At 38.4% G+C, this 27,381-nt stretch overlaps 2 protein-coding genes across 4 annotated transcripts; both read left to right on the forward strand.

Annotated features, from left to right (window-relative positions):
* The first annotated feature begins 1,917 nt into the window (after positions 1–1,917).
* Positions 1,918–17,672, forward strand: LOC121761544 (E3 ubiquitin-protein ligase UPL2-like). 3 transcript variants are annotated; one of them, XM_042157186.1, is made up of 17 exons: positions 1,918–2,122; positions 2,218–2,343; positions 4,439–4,534; positions 4,617–4,823; positions 4,950–11,424; positions 11,542–12,587; positions 12,686–12,973; positions 13,055–13,256; positions 13,572–13,831; positions 13,905–14,182; positions 14,947–16,051; positions 16,131–16,277; positions 16,394–16,474; positions 16,554–16,779; positions 16,876–17,015; positions 17,203–17,309; positions 17,397–17,672. In XM_042157186.1, exons 2-17 carry the CDS (start codon positions 2,248–2,250, stop codon positions 17,497–17,499), a joined length of 10,857 nt encoding a protein of 3,618 aa, XP_042013120.1. In that variant the 5' UTR covers positions 1,918–2,122; positions 2,218–2,247; the 3' UTR covers positions 17,500–17,672. The 3 variants fall into 3 exon arrangements, 2 of the variants coding, with proteins under 2 accessions (XP_042013120.1, XP_042013119.1); XM_042157185.1 differs by having other exon boundaries at positions 2,236–2,343; XR_006042028.1 differs by lacking the exons at positions 16,131–16,277; positions 16,394–16,474; positions 16,554–16,779; ... (1 more) ...; positions 17,203–17,309; positions 17,397–17,672 and having other exon boundaries at positions 2,236–2,343; positions 13,905–13,967; positions 14,056–14,182; positions 14,947–15,084.
* A 736-nt stretch (positions 17,673–18,408) lies between these two features.
* Positions 18,409–27,377, forward strand: LOC121761882 (protein FAM91A1-like). The gene is made up of 12 exons (XM_042157584.1): positions 18,409–18,545; positions 18,627–18,759; positions 18,987–19,121; positions 19,824–19,920; positions 20,619–20,725; positions 21,240–21,362; positions 21,447–21,600; positions 22,614–22,674; positions 22,766–23,148; positions 24,342–25,881; positions 26,713–27,067; positions 27,159–27,377. The coding sequence occupies exons 1-11, from the start codon at positions 18,484–18,486 to the stop codon at positions 26,966–26,968; spliced, it is 3,051 nt and encodes a 1,016-aa protein (XP_042013518.1). The 5' UTR covers positions 18,409–18,483; the 3' UTR covers positions 26,969–27,067; positions 27,159–27,377.
* Positions 27,378–27,381: the final 4 nt, after the last annotated feature.

Here is a 27,381-nt window from a genome sequence, read left to right on the forward strand (position 1 = left end):
CTAGATCGTGGCATGCAGCCATTTACTAGGTAGTGGATGTCGTGGAGATCGTGGCGATCTTGCATGGGTCCACTATCCTGCATGAGTTAATGACTGCTTGACACCACTAAATAGATTGTGGGTGGTGGAGGTGGAAATCCTGCATGAGTCCATTATCTCCTAGTTTGGTCGAATACTGAGACCGAACTGCTGAATTATGGCCGAGCAGCTTTTGCCGATCTGAGAGTAGAGCTTGATGCCGACCTGAGAGCAGAGTTTGATTGGTTGGCTTTTACCGAGCTGTAGGCTGGGGCCGAACTCTTTGGTTGTGCCGAACTGAACTCTGATACTCTTTAGTCATGCCGAACTGATACTCTTTCTTGGGCTTTAGGCTGATGGGCTTTACTGCTGTTGGGCTTGTTTAGTACGTACTCCATCAAGCATCAAATTAGATATTGACATATTGTTTATTCTTTTGTCAAAAGTTGAAACTTCAAAAACATAAATTTGAGAAAAATGAGATTTCTATCTCACAGCACGCAATTACGCCACAAGTATGGCCAATAAAAAACTCCTAGTACTCCATATCATGCGATATTTCGATTTAAAATTAATTGTTAATCAACACACTAATTTTTTTTAAATATATTTGAAACATTTGCAATAATATGATCATATTTAAACTTGTCATAGAATATCAATTAAAATTTTCGATCATAGAGAAATTGACAAGCGTATTACTAATCGACTTAAAATAGTATACAATTGTGAATAATGAAATGATGACTATGATGAAGCATGCTGAGTCGATTCACTAAGGCATTGTTTTGTTGGAAGGTTAGGCCTATATAAGAGCTTTGACTCCTCCCCGGGGCACTACGTGCTTAATTACGGATGCTTAAAATCAGTTTATTTTAATGAATAAAAATCATCAATCGAGATTTGTTAGTTTAATTCAGCTAATTAATCAATCTTTAATTTTTCTCAATCCACTAGTATATAAATTAGACGGATATAAATGTAGTCATACTTTTAAGAGGGGCAACCAAATTATTTTACATTGCAACAAAATCTTTGCTTCTAAACACTTATATTTTATCACGATTTTAATCTTGATTACCTAAAAAATAGTACTAATATTTTGATTACAATCACTACGATTTCTTAGTATTATTATATATGGTCAAAATTGTTGGTTATTTTAGTGTAATTGGATTAACCTGATTGATTAATATTATCATAATGAGACATCATATAAGTTTGGAAGTGCAGAGTGCACGCTTGTTTGAATTCATTATGATTAGACGGGAGTTGCGGGGTCCAAGGGGCAGAGCCCCTGGCTAGGGTCGAGGCTAGCTAGGAAATTTTTTATTTCCATTAAAGTTGCTGTGTAGAAAATTCATCCGAAAATATAATTTCTGATAGTCGAATGATTGATTTGCAATTTTCGAAACTCCTTAATAACTGTTAAAATCAGTTAAGAAATGGAAGAGACGCAATGCTTCGTGAAGAGAGGCGATGTTTCGTTTCAGACCTCTTCTGATTGATCTTTTTCGGTTCAAAGTGGGATCGCAAAATCAATATACGAAACTTCTATAATTTGAATTGTATCCGATCAAATATTGATAGAACAACCAAATTGATTTGATCTGAAAGTGTTGTTCACGCCTTTCAGTATATCCAGTTATACATGTTTCAGTAAATCTCCATAACAAAAATTATTAGTCCTAATTAGAAAATTTAAAGATAGCAAAAAATGAGAAATATGAAATAAAATTATATAGAAAGATACACAAAATCAAATCATCCTTTATCCCAAATAAACGCCGGTCAATGAAATGCGTTAGAAAAGAATAAAGTAGGAATAGAGGGACTAAATAGCAAAATCGCCCCTCCGATGAAATGAGTGAATATACATATATGTGTGTGTGTATACACTCGAGTGTTAGTGTGTGAACCCTTCTTCGCAAGAACAACTTCGCACTCAGAGATAAAATTAAACCCACTATTTATTGGGGTTTCCATCAACAGCCTCTCTCTTTCTCTCTCTACCTATACGTACAGCACACAGCGTGCGTACATAATTATATATCTATCGCTTTGTACAGTGCAAGACCCGCCGGATGTGCAAGCGTGCGCTGTGGTGAGCCGCCATTGACGTTTATGCAATTGGATTGATTGTTAGGCTCTTACGTATTTATGTTTGATTTTGATTTCCTTGCTGTTTTGAATGATTAGGTTTTTGTTTTGCTGCAGTTGACGGAATAAATGGCGAGTATACGATCGAGCTTGCCGTCGAGGCTTCGGCAGCTCCTCTCTAGTGAAGGGGCAATCGGCCCCTCCGTTAAACACGACGCAGAGCCTGTACGCTTCTTGTGCCTATCCTTTTTATGCTATTTATTTATGTGGTCTGTGTTTTGGGTATGGTACTGTGGATTGATTCTTTGGGGGGTTTTTTCTTATTTAGTTCTAGAGCAGAGATATCATTCCTTGAGTGTACTGAACTTTTTTTTTGTTCCGGATTTGGGAGAGACGCATGACCCTCATGCGTCTCTCTTTTAATGAGACGCATGATGATTATGCGTCTTTCATAAAGACGCATGAGGGTCATGCGTCTCTCTTTTGTTTCGTTTTTTTAACGACGCATGACCCTCATGCGTCTTTATGAAAGACGCATAATCATCATGCGTCTCATTAAAAGAGAGACGCATGAGGGTCATGCGTCTCTCCCAAATCCGGAACAAAAAAAAAGTTCAGTACACTCAAGGAATGATATCTTTACTCTAGAACTAAATAAGAAAAACCCCATTCTTTGGGGGTTTAGTCGTGGTAACTGGAATACTGGATGAAGGATTGGATTGAGCCCCAAGTGCTTGTGATGTTTTGGTGATAAGTTGGAATTAAGCAAGTTGGCTGTTCTTATATTTCATGGTTTAATTTATTTGAATAAAAATAAATTATGAATTACAGCATCAGACTGCAAAGATAAATATAGAATTCGTGGCCTAAAACTAGTTTTGTATTGATCCAACCATTATACCGTATCACCATGGATATAAAAATGTGTAAACTGAATGTGTTTGTTTCAAGGCGACTATATATATGAATATGGTGGTTCCATAGGAATATGGAAGTTATGACAGGTTTAGGCTATTAAGGGTGTTAAAAATTATGCTTTTGCAGAATAATGTGCATCTATTCTTTTGACACTTTTTTCTTTTGGAAGACAAGAGCTAATATTGACATCCAATATGATAGGAATAATTTCTCAGAAGTGACTAAGGTTAAAACTTATTGAGATTTTGTGATGACTGTTACTATGCATATAACTGGGCCATAGTTAGCTGGATAGAGATTAGAAGTGTTTTCTCTTAACTTAATTAGAGTGCTTCTTGTTCCTTAAAAAGCTGTACCAGACATGATTTTCCCATAAGCAAGCTTCCTATTTAACTTGTATCTTACTTTCACCAACACATGCATTCTCTAGGACCTACATACTTAGTGACTGGTAACACTTAGCACAACAAAGAGCACCAATGTTCATTATATGAGAACGTTGCCTGTTGGTTACAGTAGCTTTCATTTTGATAATATTCAACAAAACTGAACTCACCTTATATAAATTTTGTAAACATTTCTTAAAATTTCTTCCCTTGACGATGCTATTGATGAAGTCCTGCTATAATTTTTATTGAATTGATAATATTGTTTTTTCATCTGCAATTGCAATTAAAACAAGGAAAAGGAATATTTTCTACGGTAGCTTGCTTGTGATTTGTGTGAAATTGCAATTAAAACAAGGAAAAGGAAAAGTGGGAAATTAGATTGTATGACATGTTGTAGAATATAAAAAATTACAAATAAATAATTTCCACCGCACTATTTTTCAAATAAAAGATCTGCCTTTTTCTTGCTGGTTACGCGTGACGAGTCTTGGCCACACTTACAAGCTTTGCGATATCGTCTGGTGAACTTATTTAAACATAATAAGGGAATGAATGTAGATGCAGATGCATTGAAATACCCAAATCTGTTACTCAAAAACTTTAGGTGCCTGAATAATGACATTTGACAGGGGAATTTTTCTTACAACTTGGTAAGCTATTGTGTTTTATTTTTATGTATTATTTTCAGATGATTTTGACACTGTTAGAATGTAAAGTAGTTCTCTTTAGCTAGCCAGTTCTTGATATATGTTTTGAAAACCTCCTTCCTTGGTGACATGTCCCCTTTATGCATCAGTGAACTAATGCTTTGCCTACACAAAGATAATAACTGCCTGAATGAACTGTTACTGGAGATTGATTTGTTATCTAACTAATTTACAAGCAGGAAGATATTGGTGTCTATCAAAATTTCATTTACTTGATGCAAGTGAACATTTGAAATCCACTGCGACTTCTTTCCTTTTTCAAAATTACTGTGTGCTAGAGGTAATGGGTTTGCATATCTTTTGTAGCCTCCAAGAATAAAGGCTTTTGTCGACAAGGTGATTCAGTGCCCATTACAGGATATAGCGATACCTCTTTCTGGTTTTCGCTGGGAGTATGGCAAGGTTGTTCAAATTTGCTTATAATTATTATTCTTCCTCTGTTTTCATCTCTTTCATTTATTCTCACTCCCATTTTATTTTTCAGGGAAATTTCCACCATTGGGGGCCTCTATTTCTGCACTTTGAAACGTATTTCAAGACCTACTTATCTCATAGAAATGACCTTCTTTTGTCAGATGACATCTTAGGGGATGTCAGCCCATTTCCCAAACAAGCAGTTTTGCAAATTTTGAGAGTTATGCAGATCATCCTAGAAAATTGCCACACCAAGAGTTCATTCAGTGTTATAGAGGTAATGTGGTGTTTGAATTTCTTTTTGAGTAATTTTTCTGAAATTTTTAGCTCATTTTGGGTTTTATACTTCAAGGCTTCAAGCTTTCTCTAAGAGTTTTCTAAACCTTTTATATCTTTTCCACAGCATTTCAAGCTTTTGCTTGCTTCAACAGATCCTGAAATTATCACCGCAGCTCTTGAGACTCTTTCTGCACTTGTGAAAATATCACCTTCAAAGCTGCATGTCAGTGGAAAGCTGGTAGGGTGTGGGTCAGTGAATGCTTGTCTTTTATCCCTTGCGCAAGGCTGGGGTAGCAAAGAAGAAGGTCTAGGTTTGTATTCATGTGTCACATTACATGAGAGGACCCAGGAGGATGGGCTATGCCTGTTCCCACTGGAGACACAAAATGACAGCGACAAGTTGCAGAATCGCGTGGGATCAACACTTGACTTTGAGTTGCGCAGTACTTCTCCAAGTGATGTTGAAGCTAGTGATAGTACAAATTCATCTGGAGTGCGTGTAATTCAGATCCCTGATAATCAATTACAAGAACAGGATGACTTGTCACTTATGAAGTTTTGTATTGAGCATTATAATGTGCCTTCAGATCTTAGGTTTCCATTATTAACCAGAATTCGGTATGCTCGTGCACTCTGTTCCTCCAGAATATGCAGGCTTTACAGCAAGATTTGCCTACTATCTTTTATTGTGCTTGTACAGTCTAGTGATTCACATGATGAGCTAGTTTCATTTTTTGCTAATGAGCCAGAATACACAAATGAATTGATTAGAATTGTGAGATCTGAAGAAAACATATCAGGAAACATAAGAACACTTGCAATGACTGCTTTGGGTGCACAGTTAGCTGCATATTCGGCATCTCATGAAAGGGCACGTATATTAAGTGGATCAAGCATCAGTTTTGCAGGTGGTAATCGAATGATTCTCTTGAATGTGCTGCAAAGAGCGATTATATCATTAAATAATTCTGTTGATTTGTCATCAGTTGCTTTCATTGAAGCACTTCTGCAGTTCTACTTGCTTCATGTCATATCTTCTTCAAGTTCTGGTAGTGTTGTTAGGGGTTCAGGGATGGTACCGACCTTTTTACCCCTGCTAGAAGATTCAGATCCTTCTCGGTTGCATCTTGTCTGTTTAGCCGCAAAAACTCTACAGAAGCTCATGGACTACAGCAATACAGCAGTCACCCTTTTCAGAGATTTAGGAGGGGTGGAGCTTTTGGTTCAAAGATTACAGATCGAAGTACATAGAGTGATTGACTTCACTGGATCAAGGGATAGCTCTATGGCAATGGGTGAATGTCCTAAATATAATATCGACCAGTTGTACAATCAGAAGCGATTGATTAGGGCATTGTTGAAAGCACTTGGTTCTGCCACTTATGCGACGGCAAATTCTGCGAGATCACAGAATTCTTACGATGTTTCTTTAACTCCCATCTTGTTGATGCTTTTCAGTAACAAGGAAAAGTTTGGAGGTGACATCTACTCCTCAGCTGTGACTCTTATGAGTGAAATGATTCACAAAGATCCAACATGTTTTAATGTTCTGTTTGACTTGGGCCTTCCATCTGCATTTCTATCATCCATTGTGCTTGGAGTACTTCCTGCTTCAAAAGCCATCACTTGTATTCCGAATGGTCTTGGTGCTATTTGCCTCAACTCCAAGGGTCTGGAGGCTGTAAGAGAAACTTCTGCTTTACACTTCCTTGTTGACATTTTCACTGACAAAAAGTATGTGATGGCCATGAGCGAAGGCATTATTCCATTAGCAAATGCTTTGGAAGAGCTATTCCGGCATGTGTCTTCACTGAGAGGATATGGTGTTGATCTGATGATTGAAATAATTGATAAGATCGCATTGCTTGGGGACACCAAGTGCTCTGGATCGTCAGAAAAACTTGATGGTAGCGAGGCAATGGATATGGACTCTATTGAATCCGATGACAAGGAAAACATAGGGGATTCTGTGGCAGATGGGCCTGTTCAAGGTATCAGTGATGAACAATGTATTCAGCTGTCCATCTTTCATGTAATTGTTCTAGTTCACAGGACAATGGAAAATTCAGAAACATGCCGTCTATTTGTGGAGAAGTCTGGTATCGAATCTTTATTGAAACTTCTTTTACGCCCAAGTATAACTCAATCATCTGAGGGGATGTCAATAGCTTTACACAGCACGATGGTATTCAAGTGTTTTACACAACATCATTCCACTCCTCTGGCTCGTGCTATTTGCTCTTCACTTCGTGAGCATTTGAAAGAAACTGTGTCTAGGACTAGTGCTATCTCTGGATCTTTTTTACTGGATCCTAGGGCCAGCCCAGACCCTCTGATATTTTCTTCCCTCTCGCTTGTGGAGTTCCTCTTATTTCTTGCTGCCTCAAAGGACAATCGTTGGGTAACAGCAATGCTTACTGAGTTCGGTAATGGAAGCAAAGATGTCCTGGAAGATATTGGTCGAATTCATCGTGAAGTTTTATGGCAAATTTCGTTGCTTGAAGACACAAAGGCCGAAGCGGAGGACCAACTCACTGGTACCGTTAATGCCTCTCGGCAGTCCGAGTTGGGCATGAATGATGCCGAAGACCCAAGGTTGAACTCGTTCAGGCAATTCCTTGATCCTTTACTGAGAAGGAGGACTTCTGGTTGGAGCTTTGAGTCCCAGTTTTTTGACCTCATAAATCTCTATCGTGACCTTACTCGTTCCTCAAGTCTTCACCAACGACAGAGTGTCGATGCACCTTCTTCCTCACAGGTTGCAGCGAATCAGGAAGATGAATCTGGTTCTTCTGGTTCATACCATCAGTCTTGTTGTGATATGGTATCATCACTATCCATTCACATAACCCATTTGTTTCAAGAGTTGGGGAAGGTCATGCTGCTTCCATCTCGCCGGAGGGACGATACACTCACTGTATCTCCTCCCTCAAAATCAGTGGCATCTACCTTTGCGTCTATAGCTATGGATCACATGAATTTTGGTGGGCATATTAGTCCTTCTGGATCTGAGGATTTGGTTACAACTAAATGCCGGTACTACGGCAAGGTTGTTGAGTTCATTGATAGTATTCTTTTGGACAAGCCTGACTCATGCAATCCTGTCATATTGAATTGTTTATATGGACGTGGAGTTATTCGAACAGTCTTGACTACATTTGAGGCTACCAGTCAGTTGCCTTTTGCCTTTAGTAAGGCTCCTGCATCTCCTATGGAGACTGATGAAGGGAAGCAAAATGATGTTGAAAAAGCTGATCAGCTGTGGACTTATGGACCCTCAGCTAGCTATGGAAAGCTTTTGGACCACTTGGCGACTTCGTCCTACGTACTATCACCTTTCAATAAACATTTACTTACACAGCCTCTAGTGCCTGGGGACATTCCATTTCCCCGTGATGCAGAAACATTTGTCAAAGTTCTTCAGTCCATGGTATTGAAGGCTGTGCTTCCTGTTTGGACGCACCCTCGGTTCCATGAATGTAATTATGAGTTCATCACGACAGTTGTCAACATTTTTAAGCATGTATTCTCTGGAGTGGAAGTCAAAAGTGTTGGTGCTAATGTGGGTCGTACTGGTCCACCCCCTACTGAAACAACTATTTCAACAATAGTGGAGATGGGGTTCACAAGGTCTCAGGCAGAAGAGGCTCTGAGACAGGTTGGTTCAAATAGTGTGGAGCTTGCCATGGAATGGTTGTTTTCACATCCCGAGGAACCTCAAGAAGAGGACGAGCTTGCTCAAGCACTAGCAATGTCTCTTGGAAATTCTACGACAGAGACAAAAGAAGAGGACACAACTGAGGATACTCAGAATGTTGAAGAGGAATTGGTGCAACTCCCACCAGTTGATGAGCTGCTGTTGACATGCAAGGTACTTCTGCAAATGAAGGAGACCTTAGCTTTCCCTGTTAGGGATCTCCTTGTCATGATTTGCTCACAAAATGAAGGCCAAGAAAGACCAAGAGTCATTTCCTTTATCATTGAACAAGTGAAGCTTTGTGGTGACATCTCTGATAGTGGGAATCAGAAAATGCTCTCTGCCTTCTTTCATGTTCTTGCTTTAATTCTCAATGAAGACTCAGCAGCCCGAGAATTAGCGTCCAAGAGTGGTCTGGTTAAAGTTGCATCTGATCTTCTCCAGCTATGGATTCATTCAAATGAGCAGGATGCATCTCAAGTCCCAAAATGGGTAACTTCAGCTTTTATTGCTGTCGACCGTCTTGCCCAAGTGGATGCAAAGTTAAATGCTGATGTGATAGAACTTTTGAAGAAGAATGATACAGACAACCAAACGTCTATTGTCATAGAGGAAGAAAAGCAGAATAAATTGTCTTTGGGGTCACCCTTGAAGTATTTAGATACAATGGAACAAAAGAGACTAATTGAAATAGGATGTGGCTGCATCAGAAAGCAATTACCTTCTGAAACAATGCATGCTGTTCTGCAGCTCTCTTCTACCCTGACAAGAACTCATTCAGTTGCTGTTAGTTTCTTGGACTCTGGAGGTCTACAATTACTTCTTTCCTTGCCTGCGAGTAGTTTGTTTGTTGGCTTTGACAATGTTGCAGCTATTATAATTCGCCACATCCTTGAAGATTCTCAAACCCTACAGCAAGCAATGGAGTCTGAGATACGACATAGTTTCATAACTTTTGCTAACAGACAGTCTAGTGGAAGGCTTACTCCGCGAAATTTTCTGTCAAATTTAAGTTCTGTTCTTCAACGGGATCCAGTAATTTTTCTGCAAGCTGCTAAAGCCGTCTGCCAGGTTGAGATGGTTGGTGAGAGGCCATATATGGTATTGATAAAAGATCGGGAGAAGGATAGAAAAGATAAAGAGAAACACAAAACAGAGGAAAAGGAGAAACAAACGAATGATGGTAAGGTAAGCACTGCCACCACAATGCCAGCAGCTGTTGGTAGTGGGCATGGGAAGCTTCCTGATACGAATTCCAAGAACTCTAAGATACAGAAGAAACCTCCTCAGAGTTTTGTCACTGTCATTGATACTCTGTTGGATTCAGTATTAGCTTTCACTCCTTCTCTGGAAGATGAATCTGTTAACAAAGTGGGATCAGCATCGACAGATATGGAAATTGATGTTTCTGCAAGCAACAGCAAAGGAAAATCTGTTGCTTCTGTGTCTGAATTAAATGTAGCTAGCCATCAAGAATCCTCTGTTTCATTGGCTAAGGTGGTTTTTATATTGAAGCTCTTGACAGAGATTCTTTTAATGTATTCTTCATCTGTTCATATCCTTGTACGAAAAGATGCCGAAGTTTGCAGCTACAGGGGAACTCCTCAAAAGGGTGTAAATGCTTGCTTAACGGGTGGGATCTTCCACCATGTTCTTCACAAATTTCTACCCTTTTCTAAAAATCAGAGAAAGGAGAAGAAAACTGAAATTGACTGGCATCATAAACTGGCTAGTAAAGCCAACCATTTTCTTGTTGCATCAGGTGTTCGCTCAACTGAAGCAAGGAAAAGAATCTTCACAGAGATCAGTTATGTTTTTAACGAATTTGTTGATTCATGTAATGGTTTTAGGGCCCCAAAGTCTGATATTCAGGCCCTCACTGATCTGCTCAATGATATGTTGGCTGCTCGGATACCTTCAGGTTCATACATTTCAGCAGAAGCTTCTGTTACTTTTATAGAGGCAGGTCTTGTTCAGTCACTCACCAGAACACTGCGCGTGTTAGACTTGGATCATACAGATTCACCTAAGGTTGTTACTGGAATTGTGAAAGTTTTGGAGTCAGTAAGCAAAGAACATGTCCATGCTTTTGAGTCTACTAGTGCTAGAGGAGACCGGTTGAAATCTACTGATCCTAACCAAGCTAGGGATGGAAATGGTGCTAGCTCACAGGCTGTTGATGCTACGGCCGATGCTAATGAAAACTCAATGCCAACAGATGAGAGAGAGTTGTTCCAGAGTGTTCAGAACTATGGTGGTTCGGAGGCTGTCACTGATGATATGGAGCATGACCAGGATATTCATGGTGGCTTTGCTGCTGCAGATGATGATTACATGCAGGAAAATGCTGAGGGGACACAGAATCTTGATGAGACTGTGGGGATAAGATTTGAAATTCGCTCTGGTATACAAGGTAATCTTGATGAAGACGAGGATGATGAAGACGATGAGATATCTGGAGATGAAGGCGACGAAGTAGATGAGGATGAAGATGAAGATGCTGATGATGATCACAACGATATAGAAGAAGATGAAGCTCATCACCTACCACACCCAGATACGGATCAAGATGACCATGAAATTGATGAAGATGAGTTTGATGAAGAGGTGATGGATGAGGATGAAGATGAAGAGGAGGATGAAGATGGTGTTATAGTGCGTTTAGGGGAGGGAATGAATGGAGTAAATGTATTTGACCACATAGAGGTTTTTGGCAGAGATAGTATTGCCAATGAAACTTTTCATGTTATGCCAGTTGAAATATTTGGCTCCAGGCGTCAAGGTCGAACCACATCCATCTATAATTTGTTAGGAAGAAATGGTGATACCAATGTCCCTTCGCAGCATCCACTTCTAGTGGAACCACATTCTTCAACATCTACAGGTCCTCCTAGACTGTCAGGTATGGTCATTTTACTTCAACTTATTTTGACGTTTTTCTTAAGCACCTATGTTTTCCCTCAACAAAAAATTTGTGTTGCTTAATGGTGTCTTATTTTCATTTACCTTACCTTCACAGAGAATGACCGTGATGCTTACTCAGATAGAAATGCTGAGGGTTCTTTGTCGCGTCTGGACTCCATTTTCCGCTCACTCCGCAATGGGCGTCAAGGACACCGGTTTAATTTATTGTCGAATGAGGGCCAGTTAAGTGGTGGGTCAGGCTCATCAGTTATTCCCCAAGGTCTTGAAGAAGTACTTGTATCCAGACTGAGGCGTCCCTCCTCTGAAAAGTCTTCTAATAACACTACAGCTGTTGAATCTCAAAATAAAAATGAAGAGAGTCCATCCTCTGAATTTGCTGAGACGACTGCTGAAAATCAAGGTAATGATGGTGGTAGTAATACCCCTCCTTCCTCGGTGATATTGGACAGTACTAGAAGTGCCGATAATGTACCTGCTACAAACCAGCTAAATCAGGGAACAGAAACATCAAGTAGACAACCTCAGTTGGTTGAAGCTCAATATGACCATACTGATGTACTACGTGATGTCGAAGCAGTGAGCCAAGAGAGTGGTGGAAGTGGGGCAACTTTAGGTGAGAGCTTACGGAGTCTAGACGTTGAGATTGGAAGTGCCGATGGCCATGATGATGGTGGTGACAGACAAGCTGGTGGTGATGCTCGACTGAGGAGAGGTGCTCCATTGTTTACTAATAATAATGCATCAATAGGTGGGAGAGATGCATCTCTCCACAGTGTCAGTGAAGTTTCAGAAGATCTAGTTCGGGAAGCTGATCAAACTGGTCCTTCTCAGGAGGAGCAACATAATCGGGATGCTGAATCCATTGATCCTGCTTTTCTTGATGCACTCCCTGAGGAGTTGCGTGCTGAGGTTCTTTCTGCTCAACCAAGTGAAGCTACGCAGGTGCAAAATCCAGAGCCACAAAATAATGGGGATATAGATCCAGAATTTCTTGCAGCACTGCCTCCTGATATCCGTCAAGAAGTTCTGGCACAACAAAGGGCACAAAGGCTGCATCAATCCCAAGAATTGGAAGGACAGCCTGTTGAGATGGACACAGTCTCAATAATTGCAACTTTTCCTTCAGACATACGGGAAGAGGTATCTTCTTGACTTGGTCAGGAGATATTTATTTTAGTTTTTCTTACCAGTATCCTGTCATTCTTATATTTTTGCTCTCCTTTTATCTTGAAATGCAGGTTCTCCTAACCTCGTCTGATGCTATTCTTGCAAATTTGACACCTGCTCTTGTTGCTGAAGCAAATATGTTACGAGAAAGGTTTGCACGCAGATATAATCAAAATTTATTTGGATTACATCCACGAAATCGTCGGGGCGAGTCCTCTAGGCGAGGTGATGGCTTGGATAGAGTTGGTGGTGCACATACTCGTCGGTCTACGGGTGTTAAGCCAGTTGAAGCAGTTGGGTCCCCTTTAGTTGACACAGAAGGTTTGAAAGCTTTGATCCGGTTGCTTCGAGTTGTTCAGGTACTCTTATGGCTTTCTTGAAGCGCTGCGATTATATTCTTCTGTGTGAGATGTGAATGTAACCGATCTATGTTTTTGCAGCCGCTTTACAAGAGTCAGCAGAGACTCCTCCTAAATCTTTGTGCTAATGCTGATACTAGAATTGATTTGCTAAAAATTTTAATGGACTTGCTGATGCTGGACAAAAAGAAATATCAAACCGATCTAAGTGCTGTGGAACCCCCTTATAGGCTGTATGCATGCCAGAGTCATGTGATGTATTCTCGCCCTCAATATGTTGATGGTAGGTATTTTTGCTATTTTAGTGTTTGCTGCAATTCTAAGTCAGTTTCCTTATGTAACTAGCCCCCATCTCATTTACTAATTTTCTGGCTCCATTTATTACGACAGGCCTGTTTAGAAATAAATTTGCCTTTATAAAATCTTCTTCCATTTTAAATGCAGTTCTGAATTTTTTCATTTGCTAAAGGATGTAGTGGAAATGAATGTTTGCTTCTACGATCATGTTATTAAGATCTCAAATTTCTTTCTCCGTTTTTTTAATCTTCTATATAGGAGACATTAACTATGCAAATTTCATTCATTTCTCTATTCACAGGTGTGCCACCTTTGGTGTCTCGGCGAGCTTTGGAGACCCTTACCTACCTAGCTCGTAATCATCCTTTGGCTGCCAAGCTATTGCTTGAGTTCAGATTGCCACAGTTTAAGAAGTCATCAAGCTCTGATGAAGAACGGGGAAAATCTGTTATGCTTCTTGATGAAGAGAAGGAATACCCGGAAGGGCAGGCATCCTTTACATTGCTTCTTAGCCTTTTAAACCAGTCACTTTATTTAAGAAGTGTTGCTCACCTGGAGCAGGTGCGTTTTACCATGAAATTACCACACTGTATGACCATTTGGATTTATGTGGCTTATTATTGTTCTGTTGCAGCTCCTAAATCTGTTGGATGTTGTTATTGACTATGGTGAGAGGAAATCAAATCCATCTAACGAGGCAGGTTCATCTGCACCTGAGCAGCTGTCTGACCCTCAGATTTCTACACCAGCTGTTGATATTAATGTAGGCTCTTCTATGGCTTCAGGAGAGGGTAACTCTTCGATGCAAGCAACATCTCCAGAGGCTGATAGCGAGCAAATCGCTGAAACTGTTCTGAACAATTTGCCTAATCCAGAACTTCAGCTACTATGCTCACTGCTAGCACGTGAAGGGTAAGCTGAGATTTGTGGATTTTCACCACTTTTTACTTGGTAGATCTGTAGATAGTAGATACCTTTCTTAGCATCCACACACTGTCTGTAAAGTTAATTTTACACGTTGACTTGTGAACGTCATTAAACAATGATTCTTTCACTTCAATCAAGCAGTAACTCTCTTTTGCATTTATCTCTTTAGATTCTAATGGACATTTCACTTTTGTGATTGAGATCATACAATGTTTCTTCTGAAAAAGGGGCGTTGTGATGGGATGATCATATATGTTATGTACTCCCTCCGTTCCACAGTAATAGAGGCATTTCATTTTGCGCACTCATTTTGAAAACAAAATTATAAATAGTTAAAGTGGAGAAAAAGTAAAGTAAGAGAGAGAATATTGTAGATAAGACTCTTCTCTACATTATTCTCTCTCTTACTTTACTCTCTATCCACTTTAACTATTTAATATCATTTTTTCAAAACGAGTGCAGAAAATGAAATGCCTCTATTAGGAGGGAGTAGTTTTTAAAAGTCTATGGCGCTCTAGAAAAGTTTGCATCTGGTTGAACTAGCATATTACAAAGATATTTCTAGAAGATACCATGTCTTGTTGAATGGTTGGTTATCATACAAAATTTTGACAATTTAGATATCCCCTTGGCTTTGTCGCTTTGCTTGTTGATAACTGTATCATCACCCCTTTCCTGAAGTTATACTTAATTGACTTGTTTTGCTATATTGCTCATGCAATTTATAACTTCTCTCTTCATATCTCCAGCCTATCAGATAATGCATACACACTCGTGGCGGATGTTTTAAGAAAGCTGGTGGCTATTGCTCCTATTCATTGTCATCTCTTTATCAATGAGCTTGCTGGTTCAGTTCAAAGCCTTACCCATTCAGCTATAGAAGAGTTGCACTTATTTGGGGACATAGAGAAAGCACTTCTTAACACTACTACTCATGGGGCTCCAGTTCTCAGGGTTTTGCAGGCACTGAGCTCTTTAGTAGTTTTGCTTCGTGAAAAGGACAAAAAGCATCAGACTACCCCTGATACTGAGCATAATACTGCTATTTCTCTAGTTCGGGATATTAATACTGCTCTTGAGCCTCTGTGGCAGGAGCTGAGCAGTTGCATCAGCAAAATAGAGAACTATTCGGATGTAGCACCTGATTTGTCCCCTTCTGCTGTTAAACCATCCAGTTCAGTGCCTCCACTTCCAGCAGGTACCCAGAACGTATTGCCATACATTGAATCTTTCTTCGTTGTATGCGAGAAGTTGCACCCTGGCCAGTCAGGTGCAGGCAATGATTTTGGAATTGCTTCTGTTCCTGATGTTGACGAAGCTGCTGCATCTGCTAGTCAACAGAAGACTGTAGGATCTTCTTTAAATGTGGATGATAAACGTGTTGCTTTCTTAAGGTTTTCAGAAAAGCACAGAAAGCTTCTGAATGCCTTTATCAGGCAAAATCCTGGATTACTAGAAAAGTCATTTTCACTCATGCTGAAGGTTCCTCGGTTTATTGATTTCGATAATAAAAGGGCTCACTTCAGGTCCAAGATCAAGCATCAACATGATCATCACCACAGTCCTCTCAGAATATCTGTTAGAAGAGCTTACATTCTTGAAGATTCATACAATCAGCTGCGTATGAGATCAGCACAAGATCTGAAAGGTAGATTGACTGTTAATTTCCAAGGGGAGGAAGGGATTGATGCTGGTGGCCTTACAAGGGAATGGTATCAGTTGCTATCCAGAGTAATCTTTGACAAGGGGGCGTTACTATTTACAACAGTAGGGAATGAGTCCACATTTCAGCCGAACCCCAACTCTGCTTACCAAACAGAGCATCTTTCTTACTTCAAGTTTGTTGGACGAGTTGTAAGTGTTTCTCATTTTCATCTGATGTGAAAGATAGCTGTTTACCAGGAAAAATTTATGCTTTTACTCATGGTTACAGGTGGGGAAAGCACTATTTGATGGGCAGCTCCTTGATGTCCACTTCACTCGGTCATTTTACAAGCACATTCTTGGGGTTAAAGTTACATATCATGACATTGAAGCTATTGATCCAGATTATTTTAAGAACTTAAAATGGATGCTTGAGGTAATCATATTGAAAATCTCCCTTATCTCCTTTAGCTGATGTGCATGAGGCCTTGACTCAGTAGTGTTTTTGATGCATCTGGTCTGGTCTAAATTTTATATATTGTCATATTGCAGAATGATATTAGTGATATTCCAGACTTAACATTTAGCATTGATGCTGATGAGGAGAAGATGATTCTGTACGAGCCTACTCAAGTATGTATCTTTTCTGGTTGTATGACTTGATAGTTTTTTAAAATGTCATGTTTGCTAATTGAGTGACTTTGTTATTCAGGTAACTGACTATGAACTGATCCCTGGTGGTCGAAATATCAGAGTAACTGAGGAAAACAAGCACCAGTATGTTGATTTAGTTGCTGAGCATCGATTGACGACTGCTATTCGTCCTCAGATTAATGCATTTATGGAAGGTTTCAATGAGTTAATACTTCGTGATTTAATATCGATTTTCCATGACAAGGAATTGGAACTCCTGATAAGTGGGCTGCCAGACATTGACTGTGAGTACTACCCACTTTATCTTTTGCATCTCCTATCGTTGCATAAGTTTTTACATAAACAATTTAAAAACTAATGCAAATATTAATGCCTTCCAGTGGATGATCTGAGGGCAAACACGGAGTACTCTGGTTACACTGCTGCTTCCCCTGCCATTCAATGGTTCTGGGAGGTTGTTCAAGAATTAAGTAAGGAGGATAAGGCTCGCCTGCTACAATTTGTGACTGGAACCTCGAAGGTACTTTTCTTTCTTGCTTTCTTTTGTGTTTCTCTTCTTTGTGGATCTGAAGAGTGTTGAGTTCAAGCTTCCACATGTGACTATGAATATGCTAATAATAAGTTGCTGCGTATTGTCTCTTATTATATTATATGAATATGAATTATGATTCATTTGTATTAAGCAACATTTTTGTTTTGCGCTGCAGGTGCCGTTGGAAGGATTCAGTGCACTGCAAGGAATTTCAGGATCTCAAAAATTCCAGATTCACAAGGCATACGGCAGTCCTGATCACTTGCCTTCTGCTCATACATGGTGAGCCTCTTTTTATTTTATTACTACATTTTATGAAAATGGCTTGGTTTCGGGTTGAGCTCTAATGGTCGATGTGGATGTCTGCAGTTTCAACCAGTTGGATCTACCAGAATACCCCTCTAAACAGCATTTGGAGGAAAGACTACTGCTTGCAATTCATGAAGGCAACGAAGGGTTTGGATTCGGTTAAGTTGGTGCTGAGGCCAAGCCGACGCTATTGTATAGAACATATTAATTCTTAAGATTACTTAGAAAGCTGTTTTGGGATAAAATGAAATGTGGATATAATGTACAGTGCTATATTGCTTTTTTCCCAACCTTTTTGGCAAGTTTTCCAATCCAGTTTTTTTCAATTATTGTCAATGCGTGTTGCACTATTTGGTATATAATGTGTATATTGTTCTACAATTTAGTTTTATAATACTTGTGAGTCTTTATGAGTTAGTGGAATGTGAAGTGCACTTACTAAAAATAAAAATAAAATGAGACATTTATTAGGGTAGTTAAAATAAGAAAATATTAGACATTTAATAGGACCAAAAAAGTACTTAATTTAGTGACTTCATAGTAAACTTATAATTGTATATTTATACAATTATTTAGGTTAGATGTTTGTTTATTATTTAATTAAACTATATAATATGTATTATATTCTACTACTTCCATTATTAAATTAATTTTTCTTCAAATATTATTTATTTACATATTATTCATTGTTCTATATTGAATTCTCATATTTTACTTTTTTACTTATAGTAGAGTCACTTATTTTTCTTTAAACAATACATTTAATCTCTATTATTTTATTTCTTCTCATATTTTATTCTTTCTTAATCTATATATTTTATTATTTCTACTATTTTATTTTCTTCACCTTAACTCATTAAATATAATTTTTAAAATCTCAATACTAAAAAAAATGCATCAATTATATTAGACAGAGAGGAAGTGTATCATGCCATTTTGATAAAGTGTATATAAATAAAGAAATTGAAAACCGGCAGTTTCAGGTTGGGCCATGTAGCAAATAACTAACGGTTATACATATAACTAACTCTTATTCCATCATACCAAACCTGAGTTTCTAATCTATATAGACTGTTCTCATCCTCGTTGCAGCAGCTCAATAATCAATCGTTGCCGCTCCTTCGCTCCAATTCTTCTGCATTCATTCATGCCAAGATATCAATCCCTAATCCCTCTACTCGCCTCTGATTCATCGATTTTAATTTACAGGTCTGACATTTGCGATTCATTTTTCAATTTGATTTTTAAACAAAACGTCTGAATCAGTAACCGACTTCGGTGATTTTGCAGACAAAATGCAGCGTCCGCCGGAGACATTGGAGGAACAGTTGATAATCCAAGCGATTACAGAAGAGTGCCCCTGGGAGAACCTGCCGAAGCGCCTTCAATCAACCCTGAATTCCAAGGAAGATTGGCACCGCAGGTTCGATTTGCTTATGTGCTTAGGTTTTACTGGTGCAATCCATTTATTTATGTTGACCTATCTATATTTGGTATGTATCAGTTAGAAATTAGGAATCCGTTGATTCTGTTCGGCCAACTCCTTCGTGCATTCCACTTGTTGGCTGCTTGAATATTTTGTTCCATGTGTAGTTTTCTGTGTTTGATATGATTGAGAACTCGCCGATGAGTTAACACTTCGTTCATTAGTTTTCGGTATCATGCAGGATAATTGATCACTGCATAAAAAAAAGACTCCCCTGGAGCACTTGTTTTGCTCGCATGGTGTGCAAAGAAGCTGAATACTATGAGGAAATGCTGCGTTATCTACGGAGGAATCTAGCGGTGTGTGTGTTAATGAATAACCCATGTCACCATTAATTCTCTGTTAGCTAGTTTTTAGGTTTCATGGTAATTTAGTCACTATTTAATTTGAACTGTGAATGTAAGCTACTGACAAAAAAAAATGTTGAGTTGTCGAGCGATGAAGCTGAAGAATGGTAACATATATGGAAAATGGAGTCAGGAGGATAATTAAACAGTACAAGTTAGTATGAATGCTACTGATATCATTAAAAGGGGGAGCAGCATTCGCAGATGAACCAAAACTTGGATTATGGAGGAGAGAAAGCTTGTTTAATAATCTCAGGCTGTAGTGTAAAGTCTACTACTCTAGTCTAGGACAAAATTTTTGATGCCTCCTGTTAATTACTTGATGAGATGATTGTGAAACTGTGAGGCTAGGATATGAAACAAATATAATTTCCTATTATTAAATCTAAAGGTTTTCATTCCTCTAGTTTTTCTTTGAAGGATTTGTCTCATCTGTTTTAAATGCAACCCTTTTTTCACTACTATTGTACATTCTCACTTTAGTATCATTTTGGTCGTTTTGGAATTCCTCACCCCTGTACTTATTTTTTATTTAGTTAGTATAAAATTTATTTTCCTACCTCTTATCCCCTTCTCCCTAACAAAAGAAAATGAAAAAGAGTATTGTTTGGTTCAGTCTGATTCTGACAATTAACTTGGTGATTGTTTTTGCAGATGTATCCCTACCATCTTGCAGAGTATGTTTGCCGTGTTATGAGGGTTTCTCCTTTCAAATATTACTGTGACATCTTATTTGAAGTGATGAAAAATGGTATGAAGATTCACAGTACACAGGATTCACTATTTGCTCTTCTTCTATGCTGGAATTACACTTGCTAGTTTGACACACTCGTTGCTTGTTAAATACATATATATCAGCATATTTAGTCAGGCCTCCACTTTAGCTCCCAAATTCGGCAGGAATCAGTTTGTCCTCTTATACTCTTAATTTGCTCATTTCTTGTACCCCGCGCTCTTCAGTATGCTTCTAAGGAAATTTTTTATCAAGCCTAACAGTTCTGATAGTAGAGTTTGGAAGATTTTTATCAAGTCCAACAATTCTGTAGAAGAGTATGAAGCGGCATTGCATTCAAGAACTACTACCAATGTATCCATAAAATGCTACTAACATGGCCATAGTTAATCGATACTGCATGGGTGAATTTGTAATAGTACATGCAAGAAGCAGAGTATTGGCACCAAAGAACTACTACTTTCTTACCTACACTCAAAATGTTATATCAACAATAGGGCTATGTGTACAGGATGCATGAATAACAATACTCAATAAATTTCAATGCCATTATCTAGTGTACTTGAGTATGCATGAATAACAGTACTCATTACATTTCAATGTCATTAGATAATCAGTGCACACCCGTGAATATACTTTAAACTTTCAGTTCTATCACTCTATATCAGCAGTTTCTCTTCCATGGTATTTATAACTTCTATGCAACATGTTTGCAGAACAACCCTATGACAGTATTCCCAATTTTAGTGCAGCAGATGCCTTGCGGATCACAGGGATCGGAAGAAATGAATTCATTGACATCATGAACAAGTGTAGATCTAAGGTAGGATTTAATGACAGCATACCCTGTCTGTACATCATGGTACAGATCACAATGCATCATGGTACACAGCAACTATATTAGTTAATACATGAGTACTCTTATTGTTTCATTTTCATGAAACTTATTTGAAATAGATAGCTAAAAAGTTCTTCTTTGCTTTCATGATTGGATACGATAAGCAACTAAAGGACTTAGATAGATATTATCTGTAAATTTTTTTGAAACCATTAGTTAGGCAATATTTTCTTCTTTCAAACTCCGGAAGGTACTGAAAATTGAAATTTTGTGTTCACTAATAAAAGTGCCCCTTCTCAGAAACCCAGAATGCTGAAGTAAATTATGTTCATGATTATGAAGGATGATGGAACTGATATTCCAAGGCACTATTTCCCTTCTAATTAACACCATTGGCATTTTTAAAACTTTCACTTGCTGCAATGTTTGATGTTCTTTATCAAACATAGTACGATTATCTTCCCATCTAACTAGAGTTAATTTTGTTGGAGCCTTTCAGAAAATTATGTGGAAGTTAAATAAGTCAATAGCAAAAGAACTCTTGCCGATAGAACCTGTTGAATTTGTGATTGAGCCATGGTGGGGAGTTTGTCTTGTCAACTTTACTTTGGAAGAATTCAAGGTCAACTGTCATTTGACCAAATTTACTTCCAAATGCATATTTCCAGAGGTAAAAGTGCAACTGACACCTCCATCTCTCCTATAGAAACTCTCAGAAGAAGAATCAGCACAAATTGATAAAATCTATAAGGAGGAAGCCAATTCTTTCTTCCTATTTGACCCGGAAATTATTAAGGGTCTATTTCGCCGTGGGCTCGTGTACTTTGATGTTCCTGTTTATCCTGATGATCGTTTCAAAGGTACCCTTTTGAGAAATTATTAGTAAACTTTTTAGATGAAATTTGAATATTCCTACCAAAAATAGTGAAGAGTTATAGAGAACATAAGAATGTCCACTATCATTTTGGAACTGACAGAAACCTTTCGATTTGATCTTTCTAATCTTCCATACTCTGCTGTTTCTTTCAAATGAAATGAATGCATAAATCATTGTCATCAATTTGATCAACCTTAAGCCTCTGACCTAGTTTTTTAAAGAATTACTGATGTTTGGAGTTGGGCCTAAAACCTTGCTTTGGTGAAAGTAAATAGGAGTAAAATAAATTGAGAACTAATTTTGGTTTCGTATGCCCAAACTTGTACCTGACCCTCAAAGAAGAGGAAATTACCTTAATGTTTATAAGGTAATCCTTAGTTTCAACACTCAACTATTGAAGATTTACTAGCTCTCTGTCTCACAATTGGTTTTTAAAAAACACTGTAGCACTTAAGTTGGCATCATGCTCAATTTTGAGAAAAATGAGATGGGTAAGACGGATGGTCTAAAAGTAATTTTGTTTGATTCATCCTCCCAATTTTCCTGTTCTACTGATCCAAACATTTGGTGAGGATATGCCTAGAATTTCTACACTGTTGGATGATCTTATTTCCTTGAAAACTGTGACTTATCAAAGCTTTTAATTTCACTTGACGATTATCTTAACAAAATAAACAGTAAGACCTCCTAGAGTAAAATAATGGCCTTAGAAGATAATTAGATGCAGCCAGATCATTAAACTCGGTGACTCCGTGATTGTAGTCTGTACAACTGACCGAATTGCTATCAAACTCATCTTGTGTCGAATTGGAGAGTTTTTGTTTCTTTTATATTGAGAAGGAAAGTAAATAGGTAACATCATTAAGGCAGCAGAAATGATAGATATGACAAGGATTATCAATATGCGTAATATTGATTGTGTGCTTATATGTTAAACATTTATACTTAGAGAGCTAATGTTTTCCTTTTTTTTTTTCTTTTTTATGGGTTTTTCAGTTTCAAGGCTTGAAGGATTTGTTTCAAACAGGGAGCAGTCATATGAAGATCCTATTGAAGAGTAAGATGCATTGATCTCTTATGTTTTCTTGAATTAGAGCTTTAAAGGTGTAAACAACTTTACATATAAATACAGTGGGTTGTGTAAGCAGGTTGCTATATGCTGTGTTTGTGGTGTCAAGCGAGAATTCAACTGTTGCTGAACTGGCATTGACTTTGCAAGCTGATATCTTTCAGCTACAGGCTGCTGCATCTTTTGTTTGTCGACTGGGATGGGCAGTGAAACTTATTGATCCAGCCACTATTCTTCAGGACTCTTATTCATCTGGATCTCCTAGAAGTATGCTCAGTGACGACGAAGTTGGTTCTCATGCTAGTATGGGCCCTTCAAATTTATTTGGTGATGGCAGCGGTCGTCAATCATCAGATGTATTATGGACAGAAAACTCTAGTCCTTCTACCGACTGCCCTAGTGTAGCTTTTGTTGTTGATGCTAATATAACATCATATCTTATGATGGGATCTGTCTCTCCAGGTTTATCTCTGTGTCTAACCATTCTCCAAATACATATGTTTTTCATTAAATTCTATCATGTCTGGTGTCACATTTTACTAAACCGAGATAAATTTTTAGACCATGAAAGTTTATATTGAATCTTGAAGAGTTGCGATTCAAAAAACAACATTATAAATGTGGTTACAGTTGGGGCAGGGCTATCTATTTGGCTCTACACTACTAGGGAGAATCCAAGATGGATTATGTCCCCGTACTTGATCTTGATGAGTTTTCTCAAGTTTTATTACTAAAATTCCTTACTCCTCATCTTATGCTTTTGAGAATGAAGTATCTGAAACATGAGGCTATTTCTTGCGATGGTTGAAAAGAACTCATGAGTATTTGACTTAAGACTCCCAACCTTGAAGACAAAGAACAAAATTAGAGACGATAAATCCATTGGGAGAAATTTCTATGCTGTCAACCCCTTTATAGTGGATGAACATCAGAATAAAGCACATTTTCTTTTGAGTTTATTGTTATAATGATTGAGGATATTGGACTAAATAACCAAGTTAGAAGCTTAGGTAGGAAATGTCTGTACACACTAATGAAACTGTGTTTTACTATGCCAGAATGAATGTGGTCCAGTTCGCAAAGAAAGAGGTTAGTTGTCCTTGAGATCAGCTAGTTTTCTTACTCAATGACTCCCTTAGTAATGGGGTCTCCACATAAGATATCTACTAAATGATATCATCATCTGAGGCAGTATGCAAATTAAACCTTTCTAGGAAAACTCTCTTGGGTGGTTTGATTTCAGAATCCATATCTTGAAATGGATTTCTCTCTGAGCTACATCGCATAGGAATAAGATAACATATTACAGGCATCATCCTTATTTTGGTGAACTCCGACGAAGAGAATAATTTAAGAATCAAATAGATTCATATCACTGTTTCTGCCTTTCAAACCGCATGGTTGGTGGTGGTCGATGGGAAGCAGACTCAGTATATTAGTATATATTTCTTCCAGGATTCTGAACTATGTAAATAGTCATATGGCCTTAACATTTTCCTCTAATGTTTGCTGCTTCTTTAATTCCTCTTGCCTTTGAGGGTTGTCCTGCACTTCTGCTAGTTTAGAGGCAACTCATCAGGGATCTTTATGTATAGGTACCTTATTGCTTAATATTTCTTAAATTTGTACTGAATTCACAATTTTGTACATTATAGGTCTGAAATCTCATGCTGTGACACTTTATGAAGCCGGAAAACTTGGTCACACAAGCATTGCTGACCTTTGCAATGATCTTATGACCCTAGAGGGCGCTAAATTTGAAGGAGAGTTACAAGAGTTTGCTAATCATGCTTTCAGCCTCAGGTGTATTCTTGAATGCCTAACTTCAGGTGGAACTGTTACTGATGGAAGACAGAGAGTGAACAAGGAGGAGACCACTTCATTGACAACAGATGCTTGTCAAGGTGACAGTTCTCAAAATAGTGTGAATGAAACAGATGACACTAATGACTCTGTTGAGCTCACTGGAACTAGTATAGATGATACTTTATCTACTACGTTATCTAAAGAGACTAGTTCTGATGCAGAGGATTCTAATTTTAGTTCCAAGTTTGAGGAAATTTCAGATTCTGCTGAAAGTTTGACTGCCAGAAAAGAATTAAAGAAAATAAGGAAGTATCGAGTAGATATACTTCGCTGTGAAAGCTTGGCCGCTCTGTCCCCAGCCACATTGAGTCGTCTATTTCGTCGTGACTATGACATTGTCATGTCCATGATTCCACTTCCTCATTCTTCTGTCTTGCCTGAATCAAAGGGCCCTGTTCATTTTGGTCCTCCAACACATTCTTCAATGACTCCTTGGATGAAGTTAGTGCTCTATACTGCTCTATCCAGTGGACCTCTTTCTGTTGTTATGATGAAAGGACAGTGTCTAAGATTACTTCCTGTACCATTAGCTGGTTGTGAGAAAGCCCTTATATGGTCATGGGATGGATCTACGGTTGGGGGTCTGGGAGGAAAATTCGAAGGGAATTTAGTTAAAGGAAGCATTCTATTACACTGCTTGAATTCTCTTCTTAAATATTCTGCTGTGTTGGTTCAACCTTTGAGCAAGAATGATCTTGACGATGGTGGAAATGTTGTGACATTAGATGTTCCATTGCCCTTGAAAAACAGTGATGGTTCAATGGCTTGTATTGGGGAGGAGCTGGGGCTAAGTGGAGAGGAATGTTCAAAGTTAAACATATTGTTGCATGATATATCGAAAAAGATAAATTTGTGGACAATAGGTTATATTCGCCTACTTAGACTATTTAACGAGAGAAACTTAGAAACCTTTTCAGTTGATAAAGAGAAGTATGAATGGGTTGTACTTGGTGCGCAATTCGGTGTCCCGCTTTTTAGTCCCAAATTATGCAACAGTATATGTAGGAGAGTGGTTTGTTCACAGTTACTTCAAACAGATTTGTCGAGTGAGTATCATGAAGCTATGCAGGACTTAAGAGGCAGGCTGCTTTATGTTTGTTCTGAGTACCAAGCATCAGGCCATACTGCAAGACTTCTTCACCAGAAAGAGCACGTTATGGAAAAGGAATCTTCTCGACTACTAATGAATTATGCTAGTGGAAGATGGAATCCTATTGCAGAACCTTCTTCTCCTATTTCAGGAGCCTTAAGTGAAAACCAAAGGCTAAAACTTGCTAACAGGCACCGTGCTGGGACTGAAGTTTTGAGTTTTGATGGTAATATCCTAAGGTGTGTCTTCGTTGGCTATGTCCTGGCTACTCATGCATGGATAATGCTTTTCTAATTTCTTAAAAGTATTCCTGTCTCCATAAGTCGAATCAAACTTTAATTTACTACTACTAGTTTTCTTCTCTCTCTCTCTCTATATATATATATTCTCTATTTGGTCTCTGATCCTCCTTAGTGTATTTTCAGAAGTTGTCAAAAAGTCCCAAGATCGGCAACTACCTCATCAAGTAGGCATCTTCTTAGAATGTTCGGGTGATAATACTAGTTTCGTGCAAATCTGCACTAGATCTCAGCCATTATTTGAGCTTCATAGCTAGTAAATCTGTTTTTTTTAGCTTATTGAGGTTTCTGGTTCTGATCTTATGGGAAGAGTAGCCCTTGATTCAATCAGTTCTCCATCATTGATCCAGTTAAATTTATCTAACACACTATTTTCTGGATTCTAGGTCTTGATCCTTATTAGATTTTGGGCCCATCTCCCCTTAATGCCTTATAAGGGGAGACAAACTCATGTTTAGAAGCATAAAAAGGGTGGCTCGAACACTCCCCCGCACGTGTAGGCCGGTACGACTAATCAAGCTTAGGCCTGGTGCCACGTTAGAATTAGGTGTACTCCAACAGAAAGGGTGGCTTCAACAAAACCTTTATATCGATTTAGTGTTTGGAAGGACAATGGACCACCAAAGGACCCGAACCATATTCTAAATTCATGGAACTTTTTTGTATTCTTTTGAAATGATAGGATATTTTGGCTTGTGAAGAGGAATACATATCGATATGTTTTTACTTCACTGATTTGAACTTTACCACCATCTCTTTCTGATATTGTAGATCATACTCCCTAAACCCAATCTATGAGGTTGGAGCCAGGCCTTTTGAAGAGTCAGGCGTCATTGGCACTGGGAAAGGTGAATCAGAGGATGTTGATGGCAAAGAAGTAACTCTCCCGGGTGTTAACCTTCTATTTGACGGGTCTGAGCTTCGTCCTTTCGATATTGGTGCTTGCCTACAAGCTCGTCAACCAGTTTCCTTAATAGCTGAGGCATCTGCAGCGACTTCCTCTTTGTCAGTCAAACAAAAAGTTTAGAATTCAATTTGGTCTTCCCAGACTCCCAGTCATATAGCAGTACACAGGCAGCATTGGTGTTTCGGGTTACCGTTGCAGCAGGACATGATGCTTGATGAGGTAAAAGACCAAATTCTCTTATTTCACATGCAATTGTCATACATTTCTAGGGTGTTTCTTTTCTGATTTCGATGCTCTTTTTCCTGTCCAGCTTCTGCGTTCTTCTAGTCACGCAGCATGATGGCTGCGGTTGCTGGTAGTTGTTCCTACAGAGTATTACATAAATGAGAATATTCTTTTCATCGGCGATCATAGTTAGATAGTCAAAAGACTCAAAACTATATATATATATGTGAGGCGTTCACTCATCTGATTATGATTCAGTTATTATAGAGTGCAGTAATGTTTTTCAAGCCTATTGCACTCTCCCATCT

This window comes from Salvia splendens, chromosome 13, assembly GCF_004379255.2.
Source record: "Salvia splendens isolate huo1 chromosome 13, SspV2, whole genome shotgun sequence".
Taxonomy (NCBI): Eukaryota; Viridiplantae; Streptophyta; class Magnoliopsida; order Lamiales; family Lamiaceae; genus Salvia; species Salvia splendens.